Genomic DNA, 26576 nt, shown 5'->3' on the forward strand with positions numbered 1-26576 from the left:
GTGACCGCAGTGGTCACATGCTTTGATCTTTGCTGACCAATACATGTTATATATTACTTGTTTCTTCTTGAAAGAAGGGTCTTTCCACCCCTTTAATCCCACCTCTGGACTTAACGTGAAAAGCAGTAGCTGCCTCGCTGATACTTTTAGGGAAATTTACCCTTTTCTCCCTTCCCCTGCCCCTCCACTACCTCTGCGTTTTTTTACAATATTGCTTCCTGCTGATCTTCAAACGTGACTGGGCTGACTGAACTCTGTAGAGAGCATCCTTTAACCCTTTCCTGTACACTATGTGGAAAGAATACCAGTACTCAGAGGGTTGGAACCATAACCATGTGGCATTTCTCATGTTCCTATTAGGAGTCTGTCTGCGTGAAAGTGAGAATTGAAAACTAATGACATAAATTGCTAAGCTTTGAAAGATTTTTTTCAGCATTTCTGCCTGTAGGATATCTGTTCCACCCAGAGTACCTTGTGACTAGCAAAGAAATTAGGTAGCAATTCAATTAATAACACTACTATCCCTGCTCTTTAATGTTAAACAGATTTCAGGATTTTTTGAACCGTAAGCCATTGACTAGATGTTCATTGCAAAGTAAGCTAAGTGTTAACTATCACCAATTATTTTAAGAGATAAGTAAATTAGAATTTAAAGATAACGCCTAACATCTGGAAAATTTGCTTTTTCCTTGTTAAGATTTAAAAATTCTCATATGTGTACACATAGTTCAACTGGTAAACAATCTTACTCTTTACTGTTTCTGTGTCCCCTCGTGTGGCTCTCAGACCTCACCAGGTTGGCTCATGTGAGCCTTTCTCAGGGTCTTTGAGTTGTTGAGTTCTTTGGCTAACAGAATGGGCCATGGGTGGCTGTTCATCAAAGCTCACTATGCCTGTGGAATCACCACCTCTGTGTATGGATGCTGGGATCTAGAATGTCCCGTCCCCACAGCCTGGCAGCTGCTGATTGACTTGCAGTGCTCTAGAAACCCGAGGGCCCCCTTCCAGATCGCCTGGAAACTACCTCAGACATGTTCCTTGGGCAGACCTCTCGAGTTAGAGAAATGTGTGAGGCTGTAATGCCTACAATTGTGCTTTCCACAGAGCCAAGCACACTGTTGTTGATTAATAAATAATGGGTTGTTTATCTTGGAATTGTTTTTATTGGCAGATGCCCTGAAAGATTGGAAGGCTGTCTGTACATGAAGAATGCCCTCGTTGTTTATTCAGCTCCTGCTTTTCCACTTAATGTGCTGGTATCTTGAGGAAAATTTTTTGAATATCAAATCACAAGTAAAATTTAAGCACTCCACCCCCTCCCCCCCCCAGATTTTCAAATAGGCCGTTTACCTATGACCTGTTCTCAGATGCCTCTGATGGTTTGGGTGTGCGTGTCTGTGTGTAGCTAGAGGGAGAAAGGGGCGAAGGGAATGGAGCCCAGAAGGTTGCCATCTAATTGTATCCCTTACAAATAGTGTAAATAAGTCCAAGTACATTTCTGGTTGATGGACTCTGTATCTGGCACAGGCTGCTGAGAATTCAAGTAGAAACAAGTGCAGAGTGAGAGGCAGGGATCACCTGGGGAGTGGGTCAGGCCGTGATGAAGGAGGTGAGTTTCGTGGTTGATAGAGGATCACCAGAGCCGCAAGAGGAAGCAGAGCAGATTGCGTTTTGGCAGGGGAAACAGTGTGAAGCTTTGGGCGTGATCAGTGGTAGGTGTTCTTGGAACTGTAAGTTGTTCAGTGATGCTGGAGCGTAAAGCACTGTAGGAATCTCCCTGGGAAAGTGGGAATGTGGGGCCCAGACAGTGAAAATCCTGAGCCCTCTCTCTCAAACCGTAATAAACACCTCCACGCTATGTAGCCCTGACCAAGGACAACGTGAAGCCAGAAGATATTGTTGTATCTTCCTTGTTTTGTGTTCTGCACTCAGATGTTTTCAGTATCTGGCAATCAAGAGGAGCCGGACAAGTAATTGATCTAATTTGACATAAAGATAGCAGCTACTCTAAGTGTGAAGGATAAGAGGGCTCTCATTTTATAAAGGCCATTTCATCGGTAATATTTTCATGTTACCATGGCATAATGCTGGGGACTCAGATTGTGAGGAGACCCTGCGTATTAGAGTGGAGGAGAGTTTTGAGAATGGGCTTATGGCGTGGGTGACAGGGAAGATGAAGACATTTCTGTCCTGCACACCGTCGCATCCTCAGTGCAGCAGATTGTGTTGGCTGTTTGTCAGTTGTTTAATAGTGGTGGTTGAACATATTGCATGAGACAGCTATTTTAACATATATTCTTGAATTATTTTTCCTGTGGCTTCTTGGCACCACTACCATCTACTTCACGAGAGCCAAAGGCTAAAATTATGATAATTGGCCAAACGATTAAAACATCTTCGAGGGAGCAAAATCCTAAATAAAACTACTTATAGTGTGTCAATTTAAGTTATAGAAAATTGAATTTTTTAATGCTTTAGGGAACACACACAAATACCAATGAAAGCATTTTTTTCAGTTGAGTTTATTGAATTTAAGTACTAAGAAATAATAAACAGGTGGGACTTACTTTTGAGAACTTTTCTATATGTTTGGAAACCAATAAAAATCATTTTGTCATAAAACAAAATTCAACTGTTAGAGGCAGAAAGAGAGAGAGAGAGAGAATGTGTGTGCATGTGTGTTGGGAGTTGTATATACATAAGTGATTAAGTTAGAAATCCCTTATTTTATTTTCCTTTTTTTAGGTGCTGGTGAATCTGGGAAAAGTACAATTGTGAAGCAGATGAAGTAAGTAGATTTAAGACATTCAATTTGTGTTTTGTGTGTAAGTGTGCCCTTCCGTCAGAGGAAGTGAGTGTTCTCTGTTTCCTTTGTCTCAGAATTATCCACGAAGCCGGTTATTCGGAAGAAGAGTGTAAACAGTACAGAGCGGTGGTCTACAGTAACACCATCCAGTCAATTATCGCCATCATCAGGGCCATGGGGAGGCTGAAGATAGACTTCGGTGACTCAGCTCGGGCGGTGAGTTCTTAAATTAGTTGGAACAGGTGTGATGAGTAGAAAGAATAACTTGCATGGTAATACCATACCACATAACATAGATTTGTCAACCATCTCAGGACCGTTTTGTAAAAGGATTCAGAAGCACAGTAGTGAGTGAAGTGGGTCAGAAGCTTCAGAAGTGAGTGAAATAAGAATACACAAGATCTCATCATCTGCCCTTGATAGCTGGAATACTTCCCTTATCCATCAGGTGGTTTGGACAACTCAATACCCATTGCAGTATTTTCTGTATAACATGTGATATTTGGTACGTTGTGTCTCCATAACAATTTTTAGAAGTTACTACTGAGTTTAGTAAACTGCCCACACTGGCAGTCTTCAAGATTCATTTTTATAATTTGGAATGCTGAAATGATCTAATTACTTGTATTCATGCCCAGACTAAAAAGCAGTCTAATATCATATGATGAGAACAGTATAAAAGGTTGTCTGTCTTTGGAATAGGAAAGTCTTGGCTATTAGAAAACAGGTATCAGAATTTCAGAGCTAAAGGAACAAGGACCTTAGGAGAAAAGCTGGTTCCACCCCTTTATGTTATCAGTAAACAAGCTGGAACCCGGGAGATGCGTGATAGAAGGAGTATCGCACAGTTAGTGGTAACCCCGGCACTGGGCCTCTGCCCACTTATTTGGCCCAGTAACTTGTTTTTATTTTGATTGGAAGCAGCCCTGGTCCAGTCCATACCACACTTTCTTTTTCTTCTTTTCACCCAGCCAGTTTGCTTGCTTAATCTGTTTATTTCAAGTTTTATTATATGTGTGTAATTTTTTCTTCACTGATTCTTTTTCTGGTAACTAATGTAAAACTTGACCTTCCCAGAAACCCTTAGCTGAATCTCTAGCTTAATTTTTAATTTTTATTGTACAAAGTAGGTGTATTACTACTACTTCTACTACTACTACTTTTTATAATTCCTTTGTATTTTTGTGTGTTCCATATGTGCGTGTACTCTCTCCCTCCTAATACTATGAAGATTTTTGTGTACAGAGACTAACTTTTTGTTTTTGTCTTCTTTGTTTCTGTTAGATTTGTTTTTAACATATAGGCTCAATTCATGCTGGATGGAAAAAAATGAATGAAAGCGACATTAGGAAATATACATTGGAGAAATCTGTAAAATAAACCTGGTTAATTCTTTAGAAGTTACTCTAAAATTTCTTCATAAGTTACTGAGCCTTATTAATTTACTAAGCTTTTCCTTTTAAACAAAGACTAAAAAGCTTAGTATAATGAATTACAATTTCCAAGTAGATTTCAAGATCATTTTTAATAATAATTCATAACATTCTTCTAAATTGTCTTTTCTGAAACAAGATTCAATCAGATCCAGACATTTTTTGCCTTATCTACTTACTATCTGCTCAGTCTGTAATTTATTCATTTATCTTTTATTCATTCAACAAATGCTTTTTGAGCTCTTAGTCTTACACAGCTCTTAGTCTAACCACCCTTAGATAAAGATAAACCACCCCCTGGGCCTGGCCCAGTGGCGTAGTGGTTAAATTTGCGCGCTCTACTTTGGCGGCCTGGGGTTAATGGTTTCAGATCCTGGACACGGAACTACACCACTCCTCAGCTGTGCTGTGGTGGCGACCCACGTACAAAATAGAGGAAGATGGGCACGGATCTTAGCTCAGGGCCAGTCTTCCTCACCAAAAAAAGAAAAAAAAAGATAAACCACCCTTAGATTGACATAAATTATACTTTATACCAATTCCAATTATGGTAATTTAAACCTTTGGTCAAATTCATGCATTACAGTATTTCTGCATTCAGCTCTTATATGTGATTATTAGAGATTTTGTAGCCTCCATTTTAGGAGGTAATGAAAGATCAATGCAGGCAGTGTTTTATTAAGTCTATTTATTTTCATATTTTTCTCTCAAGAAATGTTGCCATTTTCTGCTTTTTTAATTTTTCTTTTTCTTTTTTTTTTTTTGGTAAGGAAGATTAGCCCTGAGCTAATATCTGTTGCCAGTCTTTCTCTTTTTGCTGAGGAAGATTGGTCCTGAGCTAACATCTGTGCTCATCTTCCTCTACTTTATATGGGGGATGCCTGCCACAGCATGGCTTGATGAGCGGTGCGTAGGTCCTCCCCCAGGACCCAAACCTGCAAACCCTGGGCTGCCAAAGTGGAGCGTGCAAACTTAACCACTATGCTATCAGGCCGGGCCCTTAATTTTATTTTTTTTAACATAACTTGAACTTAGTTTCAGGACTGACTGGGAATAACTACTCTCTCACCACAAGCCTTTTTTTTTTTCCACACTGATTTTCTGATGCTTTGAAGTCGACATGTGGGCCTGCTGTGCTCATCCTCGTTTTGCTGGAGCTGGTTTGACCCACTCTTTTTACACTCCCTCTGGCTGTAACCCAGTAACTGCTTTCTTCTGCCTTCAGACTGTTACTTCTGTTTGCACTAGCCGTTGTTACTGACTCCTTCACACAGATGTCTTCACGCTCTCACGTTGGTTTTGATTGGTCTCCTCCGTGTCTTATGTTACCTCGCCTCTACATAAGCTTTAAATACTCCGAGGCTCTTGGAACTGTGCTGAGGAATCAAAGGTGGATTAAACATGGCCTGGACACGAGGAACGGCCATTGGAGCTTGGTATTGAAACACATAGAAGAGTTTTCTAGACAAAACAACAAAAAAGCATTCTACAAGTAAGAAGCAGTATCTTCAAAGGCTGAATATATTTCCATTTCTAAACTATCAATTCCTGGAAGTAATATCACTGAGTTGAGGGATAACCAGATATTTAATTTTGATAGGTACCACAGATTTGCTTTCAGAAGAAAAGCGATGTGAGTAATCTTTTCTAGCAACCATGCATCAGTGTCTGCTTTACCAGAGTTTCACCTGCCTAGATATTATCAGCATTTTAATTTTTAATATCTCATGAGTGAAAATATTGTCTTCTTTTTTAGTTTTTATTTTCCTGTTTTTTAGTGAGGTGGAGTATCTTTTTGTCTTCTGTGAACTCCTCTTAGTATTCTTCACTCAATTCTGTTAAATTACTTGTCTTTTCACATTAATTCTCTTTAAATATTAGAGATATTAACTCTTCTTTATGTTTTGCATATATTTTTGCTCAATTCATTTTACTTTTTTGAAATAGTATTTTTCTTGTTATAGAGGTCTTAAATTTTTTGCGTTCAATTCTGACTCGTATGTTTGCGTCTTGTTAGAAAGATATTCTTCAACTTACAATTATTTTTGAAATTATTCTTAGTTTTCCAGAATGTTTATAGTTTTATTGTTTACATTTATCTCTTCTCTCACCTGTAAATGTTGTTTTTCTCTCGTGGTAGGTGGGATCTAAGTATATTTCATAATCTGATCATTTCTTGCCTTATAACTATTTGTTAAATACTCCATTTCTCAGTGACTTGAAAATGCTCCCTGTAGCATTAAATTGGGTGTGTTTCTGGACCCCATTTTTCTTCCCATTGATATATTCTTTTTTTCCCCCAGATCAGTCACTTATTAAATTATCCTCTCTGAGTTTGTTTCATCATAATAAGGTGGAAGTAATAGTAACATCTACCTTGGACGGTTGTGGGGAGTAATGACATAATGAACATCAAGTGTTTACCTCATGCCTTGGTCATAATAGATGATCAATAAGTGTTGTTGCTGCTGTTGTTGTTATTACTATTGTCACAATCACATTGTTTTAGTTTCTGTTGCTTCATACGATTAATTGGTATTTGGCAGAGTAAGAGCACCCATCCCATTGTTCTTCTTTTACCAAATATCAAGCCTGTTATGCATTTCTCTTCTAGATGAACTTGAGAATCAACTTAATTCCCTGCATCCCTGTTGAAACGAAACAAGCAAAAAAAGCCTGTTGGTATCTTGATTGGAATTACATCTTAATATCTAGGTTAATTTGGTGAGAATTGTCTAAAAAGATGTAAAATTTTAAGAGATGGTAACTAATTTGCTGTGGTTTCCTTCATATTTGGCAGTTACCAGATTTGCAAAGCAGATTATACATCACTTATTTGAGATGGAAGGAAACAAAATTGTTTTTAAGGCTGTTGCAGAGCAATCAAGTTTTGTGCCTAATATCCTTCCAAAACTTGCTCAGAATGAGTGTAGTCAATCTGTGAATGCTGATATATTGATAAATTAGATCATTGTTTCTAATAATGTGAAGTTAGGAAAGTATTGTGCAGGGGCCTATTAGTATGTCTTAAGCACCACATCACTTAAAGCAGTGCTGCTCAAAGTATGGTCTGTGGACCTGTGTCAGTCCACAAGCACGTGCACAGGAGGAAGACAGAAATTAAGGTAAGCATTTAGAGAGATTTATAGCAATCGACAGGGTAATTTATATGTTGACTCTGATAGTTTAAGAACATGGATTTATATTTTATGCCATCTAAATTTCCTTTTTCTTTTTTTGTTGGTGAGAGAGTTTGTCCATGAGCTAACATCTGTTGCCAATCTTCCTCTTTTTGCTGAGGAAGATTGGCCCTGAGCTAACGTCTGTGCCAGTCTTCCTCTATTTTGTATATGGGACACTGCCACATCATGGCTTGATGAGCGGTGCATAGGTCCACCCCCGGGATCCGAACCTGCGAACCCCGGGCCGCCGAAGCGGAGCGTGCAAACTTTACCACTATGCCACCAGGCCGGCCCCTAAATTTTATTTTTCTAATGGTATTAGTTCTGAAATAGATTGGAAACAAAAGAAAATAAAACACAAGACTGGCCCTTCGTCACAGGTAGTGTGAGAAGCACTTACTTGGAATAACCCAGGCTGTAAGGAGCAGAAAAGCTTGCCTTGAGTTGACTTAAAGAAGCTCCTTTTCTCCCCCAGCCTCAGCATGCTCCTGCGTCATGGCCACTTCCTTCCTTCTAATTCTGTAATTTATTTCATTAGTTAGTTTATATCTGTCTGCCATATTTGCCCAGATCACTTTTGAGAAAGGTTGTATCAGTTTACCTTCCTAGCAGCGGTTTACAAGAGTGCCTTATCTTAACGCTCTAATAGCCAGATTTTAGGAATCTTACATTTAAAAATATTCAATGCAATCCCTATCAAAGTTCCAACAACATTTTTCACAGAAATAGAACAAAGAATCCTAAAATTTATATGGAACAACAAAAGACCCCGAATAGCTAAAGGAATCCTGAGAAAAAAGAACAAAGCTGGAGGTATCACACTCACTGATTTCAAATTATACTACAAAGCTATAGTAACCAAAACAGCATGGTACTGGCACAAAAACAGACACACAGATCAATGGAATAGAATCGAAAGCCCAGAAATAAACCCACACATGTATGGACAGCTAATCTTTGACAAAGGAGCCAAGAACATACAATGGGGAAAAGAAAGTCTCTTCAACAAATGGTGTTGGGAAAACTGGATAGCCATATGCAAAAAAATGAAAGTAGACCCTTACCTTACACCATACACAAAAATTAACTCCAAATGGATTAAAGACTTGAATGTAAGACCTGAAACTGTGAAACTTCTAGAAGAAAACATAGGCAGTACGCTCTTTGACATTGGTCTTAGCAACATCTTTTCAAACACCACGTCTGACCGGGCAAGAGAAACAATAGAAAAAATAAACAAATGGGACTACATCAAACTAAAAAGCTTCTGCACAGCAAAGGAAACCATCAACAAAACGAAAAGACAACCTAACAATTGGGAGAAGATATTTGCAAACCATACTTCTGATAAGGGCTTAATCTCCAAAATATATAAAGAACTCATGCATCTCAACAACAAAAAAACTACCAACCCAATTAAAAAATGGGCAAAAGACCTAAACAGACATTTCTCCAAAGAAGATATACAGATGGCCAACAGACACATGAAAAGATGTTCAAAATCACTAACTATCAGGGAAATGCAAATCAAAACTACAATGAGATATCACCTCACGCCCATCAGAATGGCTATAATTAACAAGACAGGAAACAACATGTGTTGGAGAGGATGTGGAGAGAAGGGAACTCTCATACACTGCTGGTGGGAGTGCAAACTGGTGCAGCCACTATGGAAAACAGTATGGAGATTCCTCAAAAAATCAAGGATAGAACTACCATATGATCCAGCTATTCCACTGTTGGGTACTTATCCAAAGAACTTGAAAACACCAATTTGCAAAGGTACATGCACCCCTGTGTTCATTGCAGCGTTATTCACAATAGCCAAGACTTGGAAGCAACCTAAGTGCCCATCAAGGGACGAATGGATAAAGAAGCTGTGGTGTATATACACAACGGAATACTACTCAGCCATAAGAAACGACGAAATCCAGCGATTTGTGACAACATGGATGGACATTGAGGGTATAATGCAAAGTGAAATAAGTCAGAGGGAGAAGGTCAAATACGGTATGATTTCCTTCATTAAGTAGTAGATAATAACAACAATAAACAAACACATAGGGACCGAGATGGGATTGGTGGTTACCAGAGGGGAAGCGGGGAGGGAGGAGGGTGAAAGGGATAATTCGGACATGTGTGTGGTGATGGGTTGTAATTAGTATTTTGGTGGTGAACATGATGTAATCTATGCAGAAATAGAAGTACAGTGATGTACACCTGAAATTTTTACAATGTTATAAACCAATGTTACTGCAATAAACAAAAAATTAAAAAAAATAATAAATAAAATTGCAATTAAAAATAAAAATATTGGCTAATTTATTAGTAAATCTTATTTCACTTTAATTTATATTTTCAATTTTTAGTGTAATTGTACAGTTTTCCCTATCTTTGTTGACTATGTTTTTATTTCTTTATGTCAGTGGCCTGTTTTATCCCTTATTCCCTCACCTGTTGGGGTCTTGGTGTTTGATTATCTGTTGGCTTGTTCATACGTACATATGTATTAACGCTTTGTCCACTAATGTAAATGTTCCCTCACATTTTGCGTATTGCCTTTAATCTTATGGTTTTTGATTTTTAAATTTTCCCCTATTATTTCTTCCATTATGTTTAAATTTAGAAAATCTCTCAAGCAAAGATTTACCAAATATTCATGCTATTTTAAGTTTTTTAGGGGAGTGAATTTTAACAGTTTCCTATGTTTATTCTTTAGTCCCTCTGAAACTTATTTTGTTATATATGAGGAGTAAGGATCTACATTATTTTTTTCCTCTTCAGGTGGCTAATTATCTATTAGTGTTTGTTGAATATTCATATGCTTTCCTACTAATTTACCTTCATCATATAATAGGTTCAGGTTTGTGGGTTTTTTTCCTATTGAGCTGCAATAATACTAAACAGTCTACATATTGTAGGCTTTTAATATCTAATAATTTTAGCCCTCCTTCCCCAGTACTCTTTTTCAAAATGTACCTAGTTATTTCTACTTGTTCTTTTTCGAGATGAATGTTCAAATGGGTTTTGTATTCTGGCTTATGTTTGCAAACTAAGATGATGTTACAGGATTATATTGTTTTGATTCTGAGAAATACAGATTTATATATATATAGCAAAGTGATACTAACCTTCATTTGAAATGTAAGATGTGCCTCCAGCACAGTATTTTCTATTTCCCTCCATTCATGTATCGATTATCACATATTTGGATATCTCTTTGGACAACAAGTTCTATTGTCCATACAAAGAACACTTAACTATTTTTTATTTTGTTAACTTGAAAATAAAATTATATATAAGATTCATAAATGTATGCATAAAATTTATATTTGTAATGCATTTATTGTAATTTTTTATCTTGACATAATGAACTCATGCTCACTGCAGTTTAGTCAAAATTTTTGCTGTCTGCAATTTAGTTAAAATTAACATAGAATGTTTTATTTTTAGGCTTTTTCTGCCTTTTAAGCAGTGTTATGGGAAAAACAACTGATTTCTTATTTCCTTGCCTCAGTCATTTTTACTTGGGTTACATTTGTGTTTTTAGCGAAAAAAAAGTTGTACATTTATGTATTTCTTAATCAAAGCATTTCTTTAATGTCTGGGATTGGCACCATGAGCTGTGGAGTGGTGACTTCGCTAAATTTCTCAGGATTTCCTCAAGGGTATGCTGACTTTGATATAAGCAGTATAGCTGTCTTAAATTTATAGGAGTGATTATATGCTACAGAAATGTGGTGGATTAAATGAGCAGTTCTCATATGTGGTGTTCAGTGTTCTTGGCTAATGTTAGTGCAATAGTTGAGCAAAACCATTGAAACAAAAGATTTCCATACATATAACAATCATGACATCAATATATTATCCTTCTGGCCAAAAATTCAGAGGTGTCACTATTTTTTAACACTCTTTTATCATATTATTTAGCCTCTATTGTAGAAGAGCTTTCTGATGTTTTCTGTTTAAACTCTTAATCTCATTCATAAATTCTGTCTGCTATCACAGTAAGTAATCATCTAGCCCTTGCTTAAAAACTTCAGTCTCTTGCTCCCACTCCCCTTTTTTTGGATGGCTTTGATTGTTAAAAGTGTTCTTCATATTGAATTGAAATATGATATCTTCTCCCTAAGAATTCTTCTTTTTCTGCTCTGTTTCTAAACACAAAGTCTACTCTTTCTTACCTTTAATGATCTTTAATATGCCAGAAGACAGCTGTCATGGTCCCTCAAAGTCTCCTCTTCCCATCCTGGGAGGACTCTTCTGAATTCTCACGAAGTGGGTGACAGCCTCAAATTCGGTGTGCTGTCGCTAAGTAAATACAGGTGTTCCCTGACCGTCAGTAGAAAAAGGCCCTGTTATGTGTCTCTCGACAACCCTACCATTTCAGATCTCCTTTCTGAGTTTCCAGAGTACGCAGTTTGTTGCTTACATCCTCCAAACCATCTTATTTTCATCTAGTTCTTAGTAATCTTGAAAACATATTAACTTGGCTACATCCAAGGATTTTTCCTTGCTGCTCACAGATAATTGCCTGGCAAATAACGTTCCTTTCTTTTTAACACCACCAGAGTTCCCGTGAACTGCTTTACAGCCTGTCGCCCTCTGACTAGGCTCCAGTGTTTCTTTCTGTAATCCCTGTTCTCGTTCTACCCCATGTCACTTTGTTTTTGGTACCCTCACGTTTATCTTTCTAAGTGTATCTTTCTAAGTGTTCTTAAGTAACATAATTTTCCACGAATCTTGAAAAGACGTCATTCCACGGCAAGAAAAGATCGTTGTCATCATTCTGCAGTTTTTAAATATATCCTGTTTTAGGCAATGGCTACTTACTAGTTGTTGACTGACTAATATGTATGATTGGGTGACTCATTAGCTGTGGAACTTTAAATAAGTTGCTTAACCTCTCTGTGCCTCAGATTTTTTAAATACCAAACAGAAAATTAGACTAACTTCTAAAGTACCTTCCTGCTTAAATTCATTACCTTAAAGCTCATCTACAGACATCTGAATGTCCTGCTAATGACATGGAAATGAGCGTTCCAATTAGTTTTTCAGGGAAAAGAAACTATTTTACACTTCGTAAAGAAGAGATATTTTTGAATGCCACAGAGAGTACAGTTCATAAATACAGCTTCCAAAGTTTCTCATGTCTTTTCTTCAGGCTTCTTCCTAGAAGGTTTGAAGACAATGTGATCTTTTTTTTTTTTTCTGTGAGGAAGACCAGCCTTGAACGAACATCTGATGCCAGTCCTCCTCTTTTTTGCTGAGGAAGATTGGCCCTGGGCTAACATCTGTGCGCATCTTTCTCTACTTTATATGGGATGTGCCACAGCATGGCCCGACAAGAGGTGCATTGGTGCTCTCCTGGGATCCAAACCTGTGAACCCTGGGTCGCTGAAGCGAAGCACGAGAACTTAACCACTGCGCCACCGGGCCAGCCCCAAAGAGAATGTGATCTTATGATGCATACTGGAGGGCATTAGTCTTTTCTGTCAAGATATTTTATTAAAATTGAAAAAAGGTACAATGAAAGCTCATTTAGTAGCCCACTTAAGTGAAAAGTACTTTTCTAAAGTGAATGGAGACAATTGTTTCATGTCAATTAATTAATAAATATGACCAAATTTAGAAATTTCTGATATATAGGTAATTATTTGGAAAACTGAATAATTGTTTACTGGAATTAGGTAAATGTGCTAAGAATGACTTGGAACCATGTTGTGTTGGGGTTTATTAAGGATATTGTACACGTGTTGGTTGCTTGCATGTCTTTCTCTTGTGATTTACTAAAAAGGGGAACATATGCTTGAATAGTATGTTCCCCAGCTGAGAGACTTAATTATTTTTCACAATGGGTTCCATCTGAAAAGAAAATGTTTCTCAAATTGGCAGCAGAATGAATCTACATTGTCAGCGGGTACCCTCTGTAGCCTGTGCCACCAAATGCTTCTCTTCTGTACACCTTATTGTCGTGTGCACCATCACTTTATAAACAGCCACAATATTTTTGAGAACAATTAGGGATTGTCTACTCAGTTAACATAAAACTGTTAAGTCTCAGGCTAAAGAGAATTAGCTGTTATTACCTAAAGACTCGAGTCGTGTTATCCAGGACTGTAGCTGCTACACACGAGTGTATTTGAAATGTGTCTAGTCTGAGTTGAGATGTGCTGTCCGTATAAAAAACACCAGATCCCGAAGACCAAATACATATAAACAAGAATGTGAATCATCTTATTAATTTTATATTACATGTTGAAATGATAATATTTTATATATAGGTTAAATAAAATCATTAAAATGTTTCACCTTTTTTTTTTTTTTTACTTTTTAAAATGTGGTTATTAGAAAATTCAGAATTACATCAGTGGCTCACGTTGTATTTCTTTTGGACAGCACTGACCTAATGTGGTGGATTACCTGCGGATCAGAATAACTACATATTTGTAGCCTCAAAACCTACGGAAAATTTAATTAACTTTGTATACAGTATTCCTTCACTTAAAAACTTCGGCGCGCTGTCTTCTCTATGCATCCTGAGTATTTCTGCTCCAGAGCTGTGCCTGTTTTGTTTCCTGTGCCTGGGTCAGCAAACACTGGCCCCACCTCCATTGATTTTAACGTATATACACTTGAAGTTCTTCTGGAAAGTCGAAGACTATTCTGTGAAACTGTTCTTGCTTATTCCACATTGATTTCTCCCTTCCCTGAACTTATTTTGCATGTACAAAGTGTATCAGAAAGCTAACGTTTAATTAGATTCTGTTTTAAAGTGATCTCTAACAGTGTTAATCTGTTTCTTAGATTAGAAACATTTTTGGGAGGGAGGGGCAAGGCATACATTCTTCTGTTTTCTCAAAAGTGGTCATCTTCAGTGTTCCACGTATTGTCGTGGATAGTGGGTTAATATGTCCCCTCATGACCTGTACGTGTAGTCATTCTTCCAGCTTCCTAGCACTGTGATAGCTCTTACTAATACCACAAAACACAGACTCATGATTTAAGATTATGCCTTTTTGATTAAGCCAATTTTTTTAAGTGGTGCTTTAGAGAAATAAAAGTTACGATACCAATAAAAAACATAAGGGAAATTCACTATTGCACTTTTTGCAACCCATAACGTCCCCCTCTGTACTTTTTAGCTGTAATGTCTCCCTTTTTACTTTTTTACAAAACGGTCCTCGAATGTTCAGGATGATGCTCGCCAACTCTTTGTGCTTGCCGGTGCTGCCGAAGAAGGCTTTATGACTGCAGAGCTTGCTGGAGTTATAAAGAGATTGTGGAAAGACAGTGGTGTACAAGCCTGTTTCAGCAGATCCCGAGAGTACCAGCTTAATGATTCTGCAGCATAGTAAGTAATCATAACTTCAGAACTAAACTATCATGAATAATTACGTGCAAGTCAAATATACCTCCGAGTCACTTTTATTGCAGAATTGGCTGATATATTCTTGTACAACTCAGGATATTCAGGATGACGGTATTTGAAAACTTTCTCAGCCTTTTGTGTGTGTGTTTGTAGATACCAGTGCTGTTACTTCCTTTGTGTTCAAACGTGTCTTGAGACTCATGTTTACGTAACACTAATTGAAACATGCAGGATGGGACTTTCCAGTATATTTCAAAGAAAGTCACTGGAACTTTTCAAAGGTCACTCTGAATTTGAGTGTATCTCTGGTTTGCCTGGGACTAGCCAATGGGGAGGGTCACTGATTTGGGTTCTTGTCGTTGTACTCACGGTGCCTGAGAGGAGCTACTTGTCCAGTCACGGGCACCTTGAGTGACACGCATCCTTTTTGAAGAGGTGCGTGGTGATCCCAAGATGTTTTCTCACTGAGTAAAATAGCTCTACACTTGAAAATTGTCAGTTGTATGTGCCTTGTCGCGTTAGACATTGTTTACAGATATCTAAGTACAGTTTTTTGCAAGAAAAATCTGCCCTGATTTTCCAAGTGGTGGCCCAGACAGTTCGTAAAGCAAGTTGTGATACAACCTAATCAGGGAGCTTTCTGCTTGGTGATCTACATAGAATTTAAAAAATCGAGTATTTGTTTCCATAATATGGCAAACATATGAGTAGGAATAATTGGTCTTGAAACATGTGCTGTGCACTCATTTTACATTCCAAGAGTGTTCCATTCTCTTGACAAAGCTGTTGGCTTTTAGGGACACAAGTGAGTATTGGATAGAAGATGACACGTATTAGAAGGTCTAAGTAAATACACATACTTTGCCACAATGCAAAACAAACATATGGGGTATGGCCCCCTATACCCCATTATTATCATATAACATGTCATTTGTCACATGTCAGAGTACTCCATGTGTATTACATGAATGATTTAGTGTGAGTGAATAAATGATGCATGCTATTCTATAACCCATACCAATTTTTGTAATACTATTTCTTAGTCTATATTATTGTTTTCAGATAATATTATTGTTTCCAAATATATTATTACATATGTAGTTTATATATATATATATATATATATATGTACATGTAACATCTTCTTATTGAATATGTAGCCCATCTTGCCAACTGGTGTCATCACTTCTACTAGGAAATATTCCTTGATTCACTGAGTAGGCCGTTGCCTCTCTGTTTTATGTACTCGTAATACAATGCATTTTCTTTCATAGCACTCACGGATTTATATTTATTTTGAGGTAATTTGATTTATACTTATATTGAGACTATTTGATTATTTTCTGTCTTTGCTGCTACTCTGTAAATTCAGTGAGGTCTGTTTTTGCCCAGCGTTCTGTCTTCATTGCCTGACACATGGTTGTCACTCAATATGCCCTTGATTACTAATGAATGAATTAATAAACCACACTTTACAGAGGCTAGAAGAGAAATTAGAAAAAATTACTTAGAGCGAGAACACGACTCTAAGACCATAATACTTGTTTTGGTACCACCAGCACCTACAGAAAGATCTGAATGGGAATCACTGTTCTGGTGAGAAGGTTGCTCTGAGCCGAGCCCAGCATGGGGGGCTATTTCAGTAATTAAGGGGTGCTTTTCAGGGACAGTATATTGAAGTCTGTTTCTCCCTATGGGGGGACTTCCTGGATCCCTCAGTCTGTTGACCAAGACCCTCTCTCGTTGCACAGTGCTTGGACGTGCATTGAGAAAAACATGTCACTTTGGCTCCCCATTATTTTATTAGTAGTATTCCTGACCTTAAGGTGGCAATAATGGAGCCATTCTTTAAGAGTGAAGGATGTCATAGAAATCGTTTTCTCCACAGTGGTCATGATTTCTGAGTTCTTGACTGGAAATGGGGACATGCTGCCAAGTGGCCCATTAAGACTCTTTAACCACCAATTTACACTTTAAATTTGTGATCCTTTAAAACAATTGGAGTTTTTCACAATGACTATTTTTCGTTTTTGTTTTGTTGAAATATAAATATGCATTATTTTTAGATACTATTAGAAGCATAGCAGTTTTTAAGCAAAGAAATGTATCTATTAGATAAGTAGTCAGAGCACATTTTAAATAAGAGTAGGTCACTGTTTCAAAGAGACAATTAGTAACATTTTGCCATGGCCTGTTTTGTTTGTTTATTAAATCAGATTTTCTAAAATAAGGTATAACATTATATATGTGGAATTAAAAACAGATAAAGTGCTGGGAGATTATCACCAGTGCAATAATAAGATTCTTTTAAATTCAGTAAATACAATATAGATAACTCCAGCTATCATCTCTCTATGTATTCTAGTATCAACACCATATACATATACTTAACTGTCTGAAACATTTTTGATCACATATTCAGTGTTTGGATAGCTTTCCAGCTCCATCTCCACAAATCAAATATTTATTGAGCTCCTTGTGTTTGCAAAACCCTGTTCTAAATGGCTAAGGATTTCAGAGGATAACGTCAATTAAAGTTGCAGTAGTTGGTGCCTCTCTATAATAAGCCGAAATGTATCTTCTCAATTATCCTTGACCGTTCCACTCTAGCATTAGGACACACTGCAGCGACACTCCCCACCTTCAGCTGACCTTAGGATTACTTCCAGACTTCTCAGTTCAGCTTATGCGTAGCCTGCTAGTGGCTTTACTTGCTGAGAAACAAGAGGTGACTCTTCTGCCTCCATGTTGTTTCACTGCTTATCCTGGTGTGAAAGACATTCCCTTTTATCCGTCCCATTGTTTAGATTTCAGCTTACACCCCTCACTCTCCACGAATCCTTCTTTAACCACTCAGGTTCACATTAATCTCTCCATACCTAGACTTCCTATAACATTATTGACTGTATAATTTGACACAAAATAATTTACACAAAATAATTGCATGGTATGACACCATTACGTTTTTATATCACAACATGTTTGGCGTCATTGGCCGAGAATGTTGAATAAGTGACTAAAATCAGTGAGAAGTAAAATATGAGTATTGATTTAGGGAGCCAGTAAGATGCAAACTAAGGGAACATTTGTCTTGTTTCCCTGTATGTAGCTTGAGGCTGGTTGTAAAGGAACAGTATCCAGTTTAACCTTTGGCCAGGGGTTTCCTGCCCACTTTCTCAAAAACGAAGATTCTAAATCCTCAACAGAAGAGTACTGTCTGGAACATAAACACAGTGCTACATCAAAAAAGTATAATAGAGAATTTTAAGAAACAAACTCATGGTGTGCAGTTAGTTTGGGTGTTTTTTTAAGAAGTTATTATTCTGTTTTCTTTCCCAACAAGGAGAATTACTAATTACTGTCCTTAAGAAACAAAGTACACAACAGTTAAAAAATGTTAAAAGAGCTGTGTGGCTGGAGAAGTATGAACATTTTCGCTTCAGTGGGAGTTGTGTGAGATATAAACTTAAACTAGTTATATTACATCATTACACAGAAATGTAAAAACATCCAGTAATTTGGAATATTGCATGCATCGACACGTTTTACTCTTTGTTTAGATGATCTTTATTGGCTGCATTAACTATTAGCATATTGTTTTGTTGTTTATTTTTTCAGCTATTTGAATGACTTGGACAGAATAGCACAACCAAACTATATCCCAACCCAACAAGATGTTCTCAGAACTAGAGTGAAAACTACAGGAATTGTTGAAACACATTTTACTTTCAAAGATCTTCATTTTAAGTGAGTAGCTTCAAAGCATATAATTTATAAATTTAGATATAAAACACATTGTTTAGGAAAAAAGGTATAATAATAAAAGTTTAAAAACATTTAGAGTTGGAAATTATAAAAAACTTTGCTCAGATGATTGGACAAAAGAATTTTGGGTGAAAGAGGGCAAGAAACTTCTTAGGAGGAATATTTATATTTTTATTTATGAAAAATAGCCGCACGAATTCTCTTTGCCTATATCTTTTTGCAGGGATTTAAATAAAAATAGTTTTTGGCTTTCATTTCTAAATAGAAAATACTTCTCTAATATTGTGTATTTTGGGGAAGTGTTGCCATCTATTTTTAGGTAAAAAAAGACAATTTTACTGATAGAGTATATGCTTATTTTTGGAAATATTTAAAAAGAAGGGTACTTTTTAAATATTTTTCATGAAAATTTTTATTCATGCAAACTGATGCTTGCACTATTTGGTGATGAAAAATGTTCCTTTAATTTAGAGTGTACTGAGTATTAACTTACTGAAGCTAAGGATTGTAGCCTTTAGAAATGAGAGGGATACTGGAGTTCATCTTGTTCAGTCCGCTCATTTTATAACCAACCTGGCTTGGGGAAGTTCAGTTAAACATTATGTTCAAATTTACAGAACTATGCTTTTCTTCTTCCAATAAATAACGATTTTCAAAGTATGAGAAAAACTGCTAGCCTTGCTTCAGTTAACTCTAATGCCCTGAAACAGTAATGATAATAAAGCAGAATTTCTGAAAGCATCTTAACAAAAGGTTCCTAGTCAGAGATAAACAAATATTCATCAGCTCACCTCAGAAAGAAGCTCACTGTTACAGACTGTGTGAAGCACAGTTAAATATGTACATTTATACCTCTGGTTCCCTGAGTATTTTAAATATAATACATTTGTACTATCATTTGTCACTGTTATCCTACATTCATTGGTTCATGTAATTGAATTTTCCAGAAAACTAAAATTTAATGTTAATTTTCCATGGCAGCTTCCCTCCAAAAGAACAAACATTGCCCTGCTTTCTTAAACAGAGACACAGCTCATAATTAGTTTATCTGACCATGCAACTTTGTGTTTTAATACGTGGTACGGTTTTGCATCTGCTTTTAATTTTTTTCTGTTTTCACTGTTTTTTAAGCTGTCAGTGGGCATTTTTTTGCTTCTGGGATTGTCTCTCATTGAAATCATTTGCCTTCTTTTAGTCTGCTTACTACTTCTAGGATATTAAATGGCCAAACTCAGGAATATTAAAATATTCTTATTTTAAATAATCTGATATGTCTTATCTGAGAACTATGGTCATATTTATCTAAAAATTATGAAGTGATTTTAGTTATAAGGAAGCTCACTGTTAGAATGAGGCTTTAAGGTTTTTTGTTTTTAAACCTAATGTACCTTAGATTCTGATTTTTTGCTTTTTATTTACCTTGCTTTAAAGACCATATTCTATAGCAAACTTAAATTGTTATGTTCAGATAATGGCTTTATTTTAACCATGTAGTCCAAGGAGAAAATGCATGGGGTTGGGGTTAGCAAGTAAGGGTTCTAGACCTAGGCCCCTATTAGGTAAGTGGGCAAACTTGGTTAAGATTCTTACCGAGAGTATTGCAATCTTGCCTATTGTCAGAGGTTTAAACGTAAAATGAGTTACTGTCTATAAAGAGTGCACGGTAGAGCTGAGAGCCCTATAAATGGTGGGAAGTGGCAGTGGTAAATGTTAAGTCAATCATTTGGTACTTCAAGCAGTCTAACGGTGTAAATTCACTCAGTCTTGGTTAGATTCCCCTTAAACATTCACTTCCAGACCATACTTTTCACTTCCAGCCTGAGTTTCTCTAAGTTGTCATTTCAACATCTAGCAAGCAGTGATTCAGTCAAGTTGTCCCTCACCGTGATCCTTCCAGGAAGTCCATTTCTCTTGCTCTGTTTAGTCTCCTTGGGCATGGTAGAATTTCACAGGATGTATTTAGTTACTGTTTTCACCTGCTGACTTCAAGATAAACATAGGTTTGTCAGGAACTTCAGATAAACTTTGTCTTATTTTGGATTTGAATTCTGTTAAATTACTATCATTGCTAACATATGATTCCAACTTTCCTTTTTTTATATTAAAGAAGTCTCAGAAAAATAAGGATAGAAATGTACTCAGAGTAATTCTACTGGGAACTCTTCAGTGTGTTTATCATTTGTGTGTTTTGTGTTGTAATTCATTGTCTGATTTTAACTGCTGATGTGAAATTTCAGTTTCACTTATTTTGTTGTATGATTGGAATTAACAAATTCAAAATGAAGCAATAAGGCATTATAAGTTAAGAATATATATTATCACCTCCATGACTAGGCATTTGTGGAAGGTGTCTACGTGGATTATTTTGCTTTAAAGAATCAACGGTCTTATTTTACTATGATGTTTTTGCCGAATATAGAATTAAAAGTATTTGATTAATACTTAATCAAAATTAATTAATAAAATATAGAATTAAATATCCTTCTATTATAAAATTATCATCATAATATAAGACCAATTTCTGTTGCTTTTCTGTAGTAATATAAATGTATCATAGGTTTTGGAGTGCAGTGTCACGTTTATGGAGTTGATACCTGTGTATGGTCAGCTGGCTTTGTACCAGTCAGTCTTGGTCATGTTGGCGTTATATGATAGTCTGAGGATAAGTCAACACATCTCAGGATCTCCAGTATCCCCTTCCACCTTTCCCCGCTCCCCCTAAAAAAAGCAACCTAAGAAAACTCAAATTTACTCCCTATTTGATGCTAGTCTGAAGTCCCATCTTTTCATGTGAAGGAAAACACTTTACAATTTTGTTCTGTTTTTGGATAATTTTTAAAAAAATAGAAGTTCAGAGTTTGAGGATAATTCTGATGTATGTGTGAAACAATGCATAACGCTCTATGCACAGTCTGACCATTTGTATTATCAGTTCTTAGTCATTTTTGCTCCTTGGTTTATGAATTAGACCAGTGATTCTCAAAGTATGGTCCCCAGATCAGCAATGTCAACTTCATCCACCTGGTGATTTTGATGCACACTCAAGTTTGAGAAGCACTGGCTTGGATGAAAGGTTCTTTGTTTGTGACCAATATATGAATGGCTCTAAATTAAATAAATGGAAGAGATTTCTTCTGTAGTCAAATTACTTGATTATCAAGATAAAGCTCTTTTATAGTTAACATTTCCACAGCATAACTGGAAGATCTAGATCTTTAGCTTTACAACATTAGTCTGTTGTTGCCTGAGAGTGTTTTAAAATATTCTGTAGACAGTTCTTTCATTCATTCAACAAATATTTATGAAGTACACTTGGTGTGTGTCCAGTGTAGGACACGCAAAGTGACCAAAATAGACAACGTCTTTGGCTTCACATTGTTGGGCATGGGCGTTTGGAGATTAAATATTTAATATTCAGGGGTTGATGATTGCTATAGTGAAAAATAAAGCAAGCTAGGACATGTCTTAGTCTCTGGGGCTGCTGTAACAAATTACCACAAACTAGGTGGCATAAAACAACAGGAATTTCTTCTTTCGTAGTTCTGGAGGTGGAAGTTTGAGATCAATATGTCAGCAGGACTGTGCTCCTTCTGAAGCTTTAGGGAAGGATCCTTCCTTGCCTCTTCCTACTTCTGGTGGTGATGGGCAATCTTTGATGCTCCTTAGCCTTCGTCACATGGCCTTCTTTCCTGGGTGTGTCGGTTCCTTTTTGCCTAATAGTTCATTCCTCAGTTTATCTCTTTGCTCTTGCTTTTTACTGTAGCGGAAGGGAGAAACAAGGCCATGCTTTGCACAGTTGGCTTGGAAACATCCTCAGCTAAATATCCAGGTTCATCTCTTTTGAGTCCTACCTTATACCCAACACTAGAACACAGTCCAGCAGTTTTAGCCACTTTAGAACAAGGGTTGCCTTTTCTCCAGTGTCCAATAACATGTTTCTCATTTCCTTCTCAGACCTCATCAAAAACATTTTTAGCATTCATATATTTCCCAACACTGTGTTCACGATGACGTGTATGTTCTCTGAGATAGAAGCCTTTCTACCGTCCTCTTCACTTCCATCTAAGTCTCACCAGAATCACCTTTAATGGCCATATTTCTAACCAGCCATCTTTTCAAGAAAGTCTGGGCTTTTTCTGTCAAGTAACTCAAGATTCTTCCAGCCTCTGTGTATTACCCAATTCCAAAGCCACTTCCACATTTTTAGGTATATGTTATAGCCTCATCCCACTCTGGGTACTAAAATTTGTATCAGTTAAGGTTCTCCAGGGAAACAGAACCAGTAAGTTCTGTTTATTTCAAGGAGTTGGCTTACATGCACGGGCTGGCAAGTCCGAAGTCTATAGGGCAGGACAGAGGCTCGGACAGAAACGGATGCTCGAGGTCTTGAGGCAGGATTTCTTTTTCCTTTCGGAAACCTCAATTTTTGCTCTTAAGGCCTTTCAGTTGATTGGGTGAGATCTGCCCACGTTATCGAAGATAATCTCCTTTACTGAAAGTCAACTAATTATAGATGTTAATGACGACTATAAAATACCTTCACAGCAGCACCTAGATTCGTGTCTGATTAAATAACTGTGTACGATAGCCCAGCCAAATCGAACATACAACCAACCAGCACAGAGGAAAAACGTGTGCTGAGGTGGGTTTGGTTGTTATTGTCTATTGAGTGGTAGGGAAATATGTGACATTTGATCAGAGTATTTAAAGTATATTATCTTTTTGGTAAAATTATTTTCAAATTGTGTTCCTTGGCAAATTAACAAATGGGTGATCATTTTCTTTTCTTTTTGTTTGGTCTTTATCACCAGCTATCCTTTTTGTATCTTACCCATTTTAACTTATTGTGTGGTAGAATCATTTTGTTATATAGCATACTTAAATTTAATGAACAATTTACTAGCTAAACCAATAGAATGAAAGCCACTAAAATGATGACAGAAGTAACAATACTAGTTGATGTACTCAGAATTGGTTTATAGGCCATTACTACCCTGCAGGGAAAATTCTTTTTGCCTGAGGATTAAATAGGGACTATTTAATTAGTGCACCATCTAGATAAATGGAGCCTTTAAAAATGTACCAGTTTGCATAGTGTTTCCATTATGTAAGTGGTTATTTCTAGGTTGCATAACATGATGTGTATGTTCAACTTTTGCTTAACTTAAACTCTTATAAGAAAAAGGAAAAGATCATTGTGTTTATGCTGTTTAATAATTCTGTTACTACCCTGTACACTAACCTACGATGGTCTACTATTAGATATTATGTAAAAATTGAGTTTTTCACTCTTAATTTTAAGACTATTCAATAGGGCCATTCAGTAGGGCCACTCATTTATCTCAAATTTCATCTCATTTTTTTTCCATACCATGGTTTTACTTTTTAATTTAGGCAACCTGTTTGCCCCTGTCTGAGTCTGACTTGCTTGCTCAGCTTTTTCTTACCTGGAATAGTTTCTCCTTTACATGAAAGTCCTGCTTGTTGCCTCTGAGAGAAAATGGCATTTCGTAGTGGGAAGTGGGGACTGTGTCCTCTGCCTCTGCCGTGCCGTGACTTTGGCAAATTGAATACACTGTGTTATCTCTGCCTCCCCGAATTGCTTCATGTGACTCCTCAGTGCTTACATGGTACAGTCCATTGATTTCTGTTTGTTTTCATGTTCTGTTCTAAGTGTTCTCATCTGTTAGTGAATGTATTGGTTTTTTGAGGATATTTTAGTTTGGTTTGGTTTTGAAATACCCCTGCCCTTTAACTAAAATTTTCTTCCCATCAAGTCCTTCCTTCCCATCCCACATTCCTCTTGCAGTTTGGAGCTTTTTTGTTGATGTTATAGATCTCCTCAGAGCTTTTGAACATTTAATGTGATGTCAGACTCATTATTTTTCCTCTTACAGAATGTTTGATGTGGGAGGACAGAGATCTGAGCGGAAAAAATGGATTCATTGCTTCGAAGGAGTGACTGCCATCATCTTCTGTGTGGCCCTGAGTGACTATGACCTGGTTCTGGCTGAAGATGAAGAAATGGCAAGTAGAACCACTTTTAAAGATTGAGCGTGAAATCTGAAGAGCTGGAGATGTTGCCAAGAATTTTTCTGAGAAAAATTCTTGAGACATTTTTGCAAATGTCTAAATTAGTTGAAAGTTCAGGCTCATTTCTCTAACTCCTCTGTTGGTATACTAAAAGAGAAGTATCCTAAAGAAGCACAGATGGATCCTGAGGACAAGGAAAAGACTAAGAGTTAATCTTACCTCAACTCTATGTGTTGAACTCTGCATTTCCTGTATCTGGTATCTACATACTGAATGGAAATAAAGTTAGGTCTGTAATAGCCCAAGGCTCATTTTTTCTTAACTTGTTACTTCTGCAAAGATTACTCAGTCATCTTTGATCCATGTTACACTTTGCTACTGCCATGTAATTTTCATATGTGTTTCAGTGTCCCATTAATCTGGGGGAAATATTTTTAAATAGAAATTTAAAGCTCTATCATTTTAAATTAACTTTAGTACAGACTGGAGGAAAAAAAGAGATACAAATGTCGGTTTTATATTTTTAAAATCAGGTACGTGCAGTTATAGTGCAGTAGGCACAGTGCACCACCATGCGTCCGGTTCTCTCATTTTCACTATAAAATGTGAGTGCCCTTCTGGAAACCACAGATCCTGGAAGGGCAGGAAACAGAAACTGGAGGTTTCCTTCCCTAATACACCATTATATATAGGGTGTTGGGCTAATTGTGTTTCAACTTGTTCTGTTTAATTTATTAATCTTTAAAAACCTCTACTCAGCTTTTAAGGGAAACTTCAATTAACTCTGTAATGATGAGATCTCTTGTCAGGTGTTCGCACGTGGCACCCCTGGACTGCAGGGGCCTGCATCAGGATGTTCCAGGTGCCGTGACCATGGTGGGCGCTCAGCGAGTGCTGGTTGACTGCAGAGTGATGAGTGATGTAGACACTCACCTCGCCTAAAATCAGAGTGTGCTTGTTCTTAAATGGCAGAAATGTATTTTTGTGGCATGTTATCTATTTTTCAGCTGACTAAGCCCTATTTTGTTACAACACGTGTTATTTTTTTGAGTGTGTGAGGAAGATCAGCCCTGAGCTAACATCCATGCTAATCCTCCTCTTTTTGCTGAGGAAGACCAGCTCTGAGCTAACATCTACTGCCAATCCTCCTCCTTTTTTTTTCTCCCCAGTGCCCCAGTAGATAGTTGTATGTCGTAGCTGCACATCCTTCTAGTTGCTGTATGTGGGACACGGCCTCAGCATGGCCGGAGAAGCGGTGCGTCGGTGCGCGCCCCGGATCCCAACCCGGGCCGCCAGTAGCAGAGTGCGAGCACTTAACCGCTAAGCCATGGGGCCGGCCCCAACACGTGTTATTTTTTAAAAGTAATATTTCTTAAAATCCTTGCCATGATGACAGACTGGTTGCATTCTTCTCTGTTACAGAATCGAATGCATGAAAGCATGAAGTTGTTTGACAGCATATGTAACAACAAATGGTTTACAGACACATCTATTATACTTTTTCTAAACAAGAAGGATCTCTTCGAAGAAAAAATCAAAAAGAGCCCTCTCACCATATGCTACCCGGAATATGCAGGTATTTTATTTTGTGGCTAGCCTGTCAAGTCATCTATTTCTAAATGCAAATTCCCCTAAGGCAAGAGTTCAGTTGTTGGTTTGAATTTCTTGGTTTAGTAAATCTTCCCTTTAAGAGAAGTTACTTATCAAACTGCATTCAAGCACAGGTAGTTCTTTGGGGTGTGGATAAGATTACTGAAAATAACATATTCATTTTATGGAAAAGCTGTTAGGTAATTTTCTATGATGGCTCCAAATTTTCCTAAATTTAAAATATTGGTTTGTCCATCCAGTTTATAGATCTGTGTCAGGTATTGTGTGACACACAGTGAATGACACGTGTCTCTTCTCACTGTCTCATCTTAGAGGTAGACAGACTCATAAACAAACAAATAAAAACAGCAACACAACACGCTCCTACAAAGGAA

The 26576-nt window shown here is 37.1% G+C and overlaps 1 protein-coding gene across 1 annotated transcript in view; it reads left to right on the top strand.

Moving 5' to 3' along the window:
- GNAI1 (G protein subunit alpha i1) overlaps positions 1-26576 on the top strand; it is an 82011-nt gene that overhangs the window by 46788 nt on the left and 8647 nt on the right. The window contains exons 2-7 of the mRNA XM_004439329.3: positions 2746-2788; positions 2881-3022; positions 14618-14775; positions 18412-18540; positions 24456-24585; positions 26014-26167. Of these exons, the coding sequence (XP_004439386.1) occupies positions 2746-2788; positions 2881-3022; positions 14618-14775; positions 18412-18540; positions 24456-24585; positions 26014-26167 (756 nt within the window). The remainder of the gene's footprint in view (positions 1-2745; positions 2789-2880; positions 3023-14617; positions 14776-18411; positions 18541-24455; positions 24586-26013; positions 26168-26576) is intronic.

Source organism: Ceratotherium simum, chromosome 1, assembly GCF_057802395.1.
Source record: "Ceratotherium simum simum isolate JZ-2026a chromosome 1, ASM5780239v1, whole genome shotgun sequence".
Classification (NCBI taxonomy): Eukaryota; Metazoa; Chordata; class Mammalia; order Perissodactyla; family Rhinocerotidae; genus Ceratotherium; species Ceratotherium simum.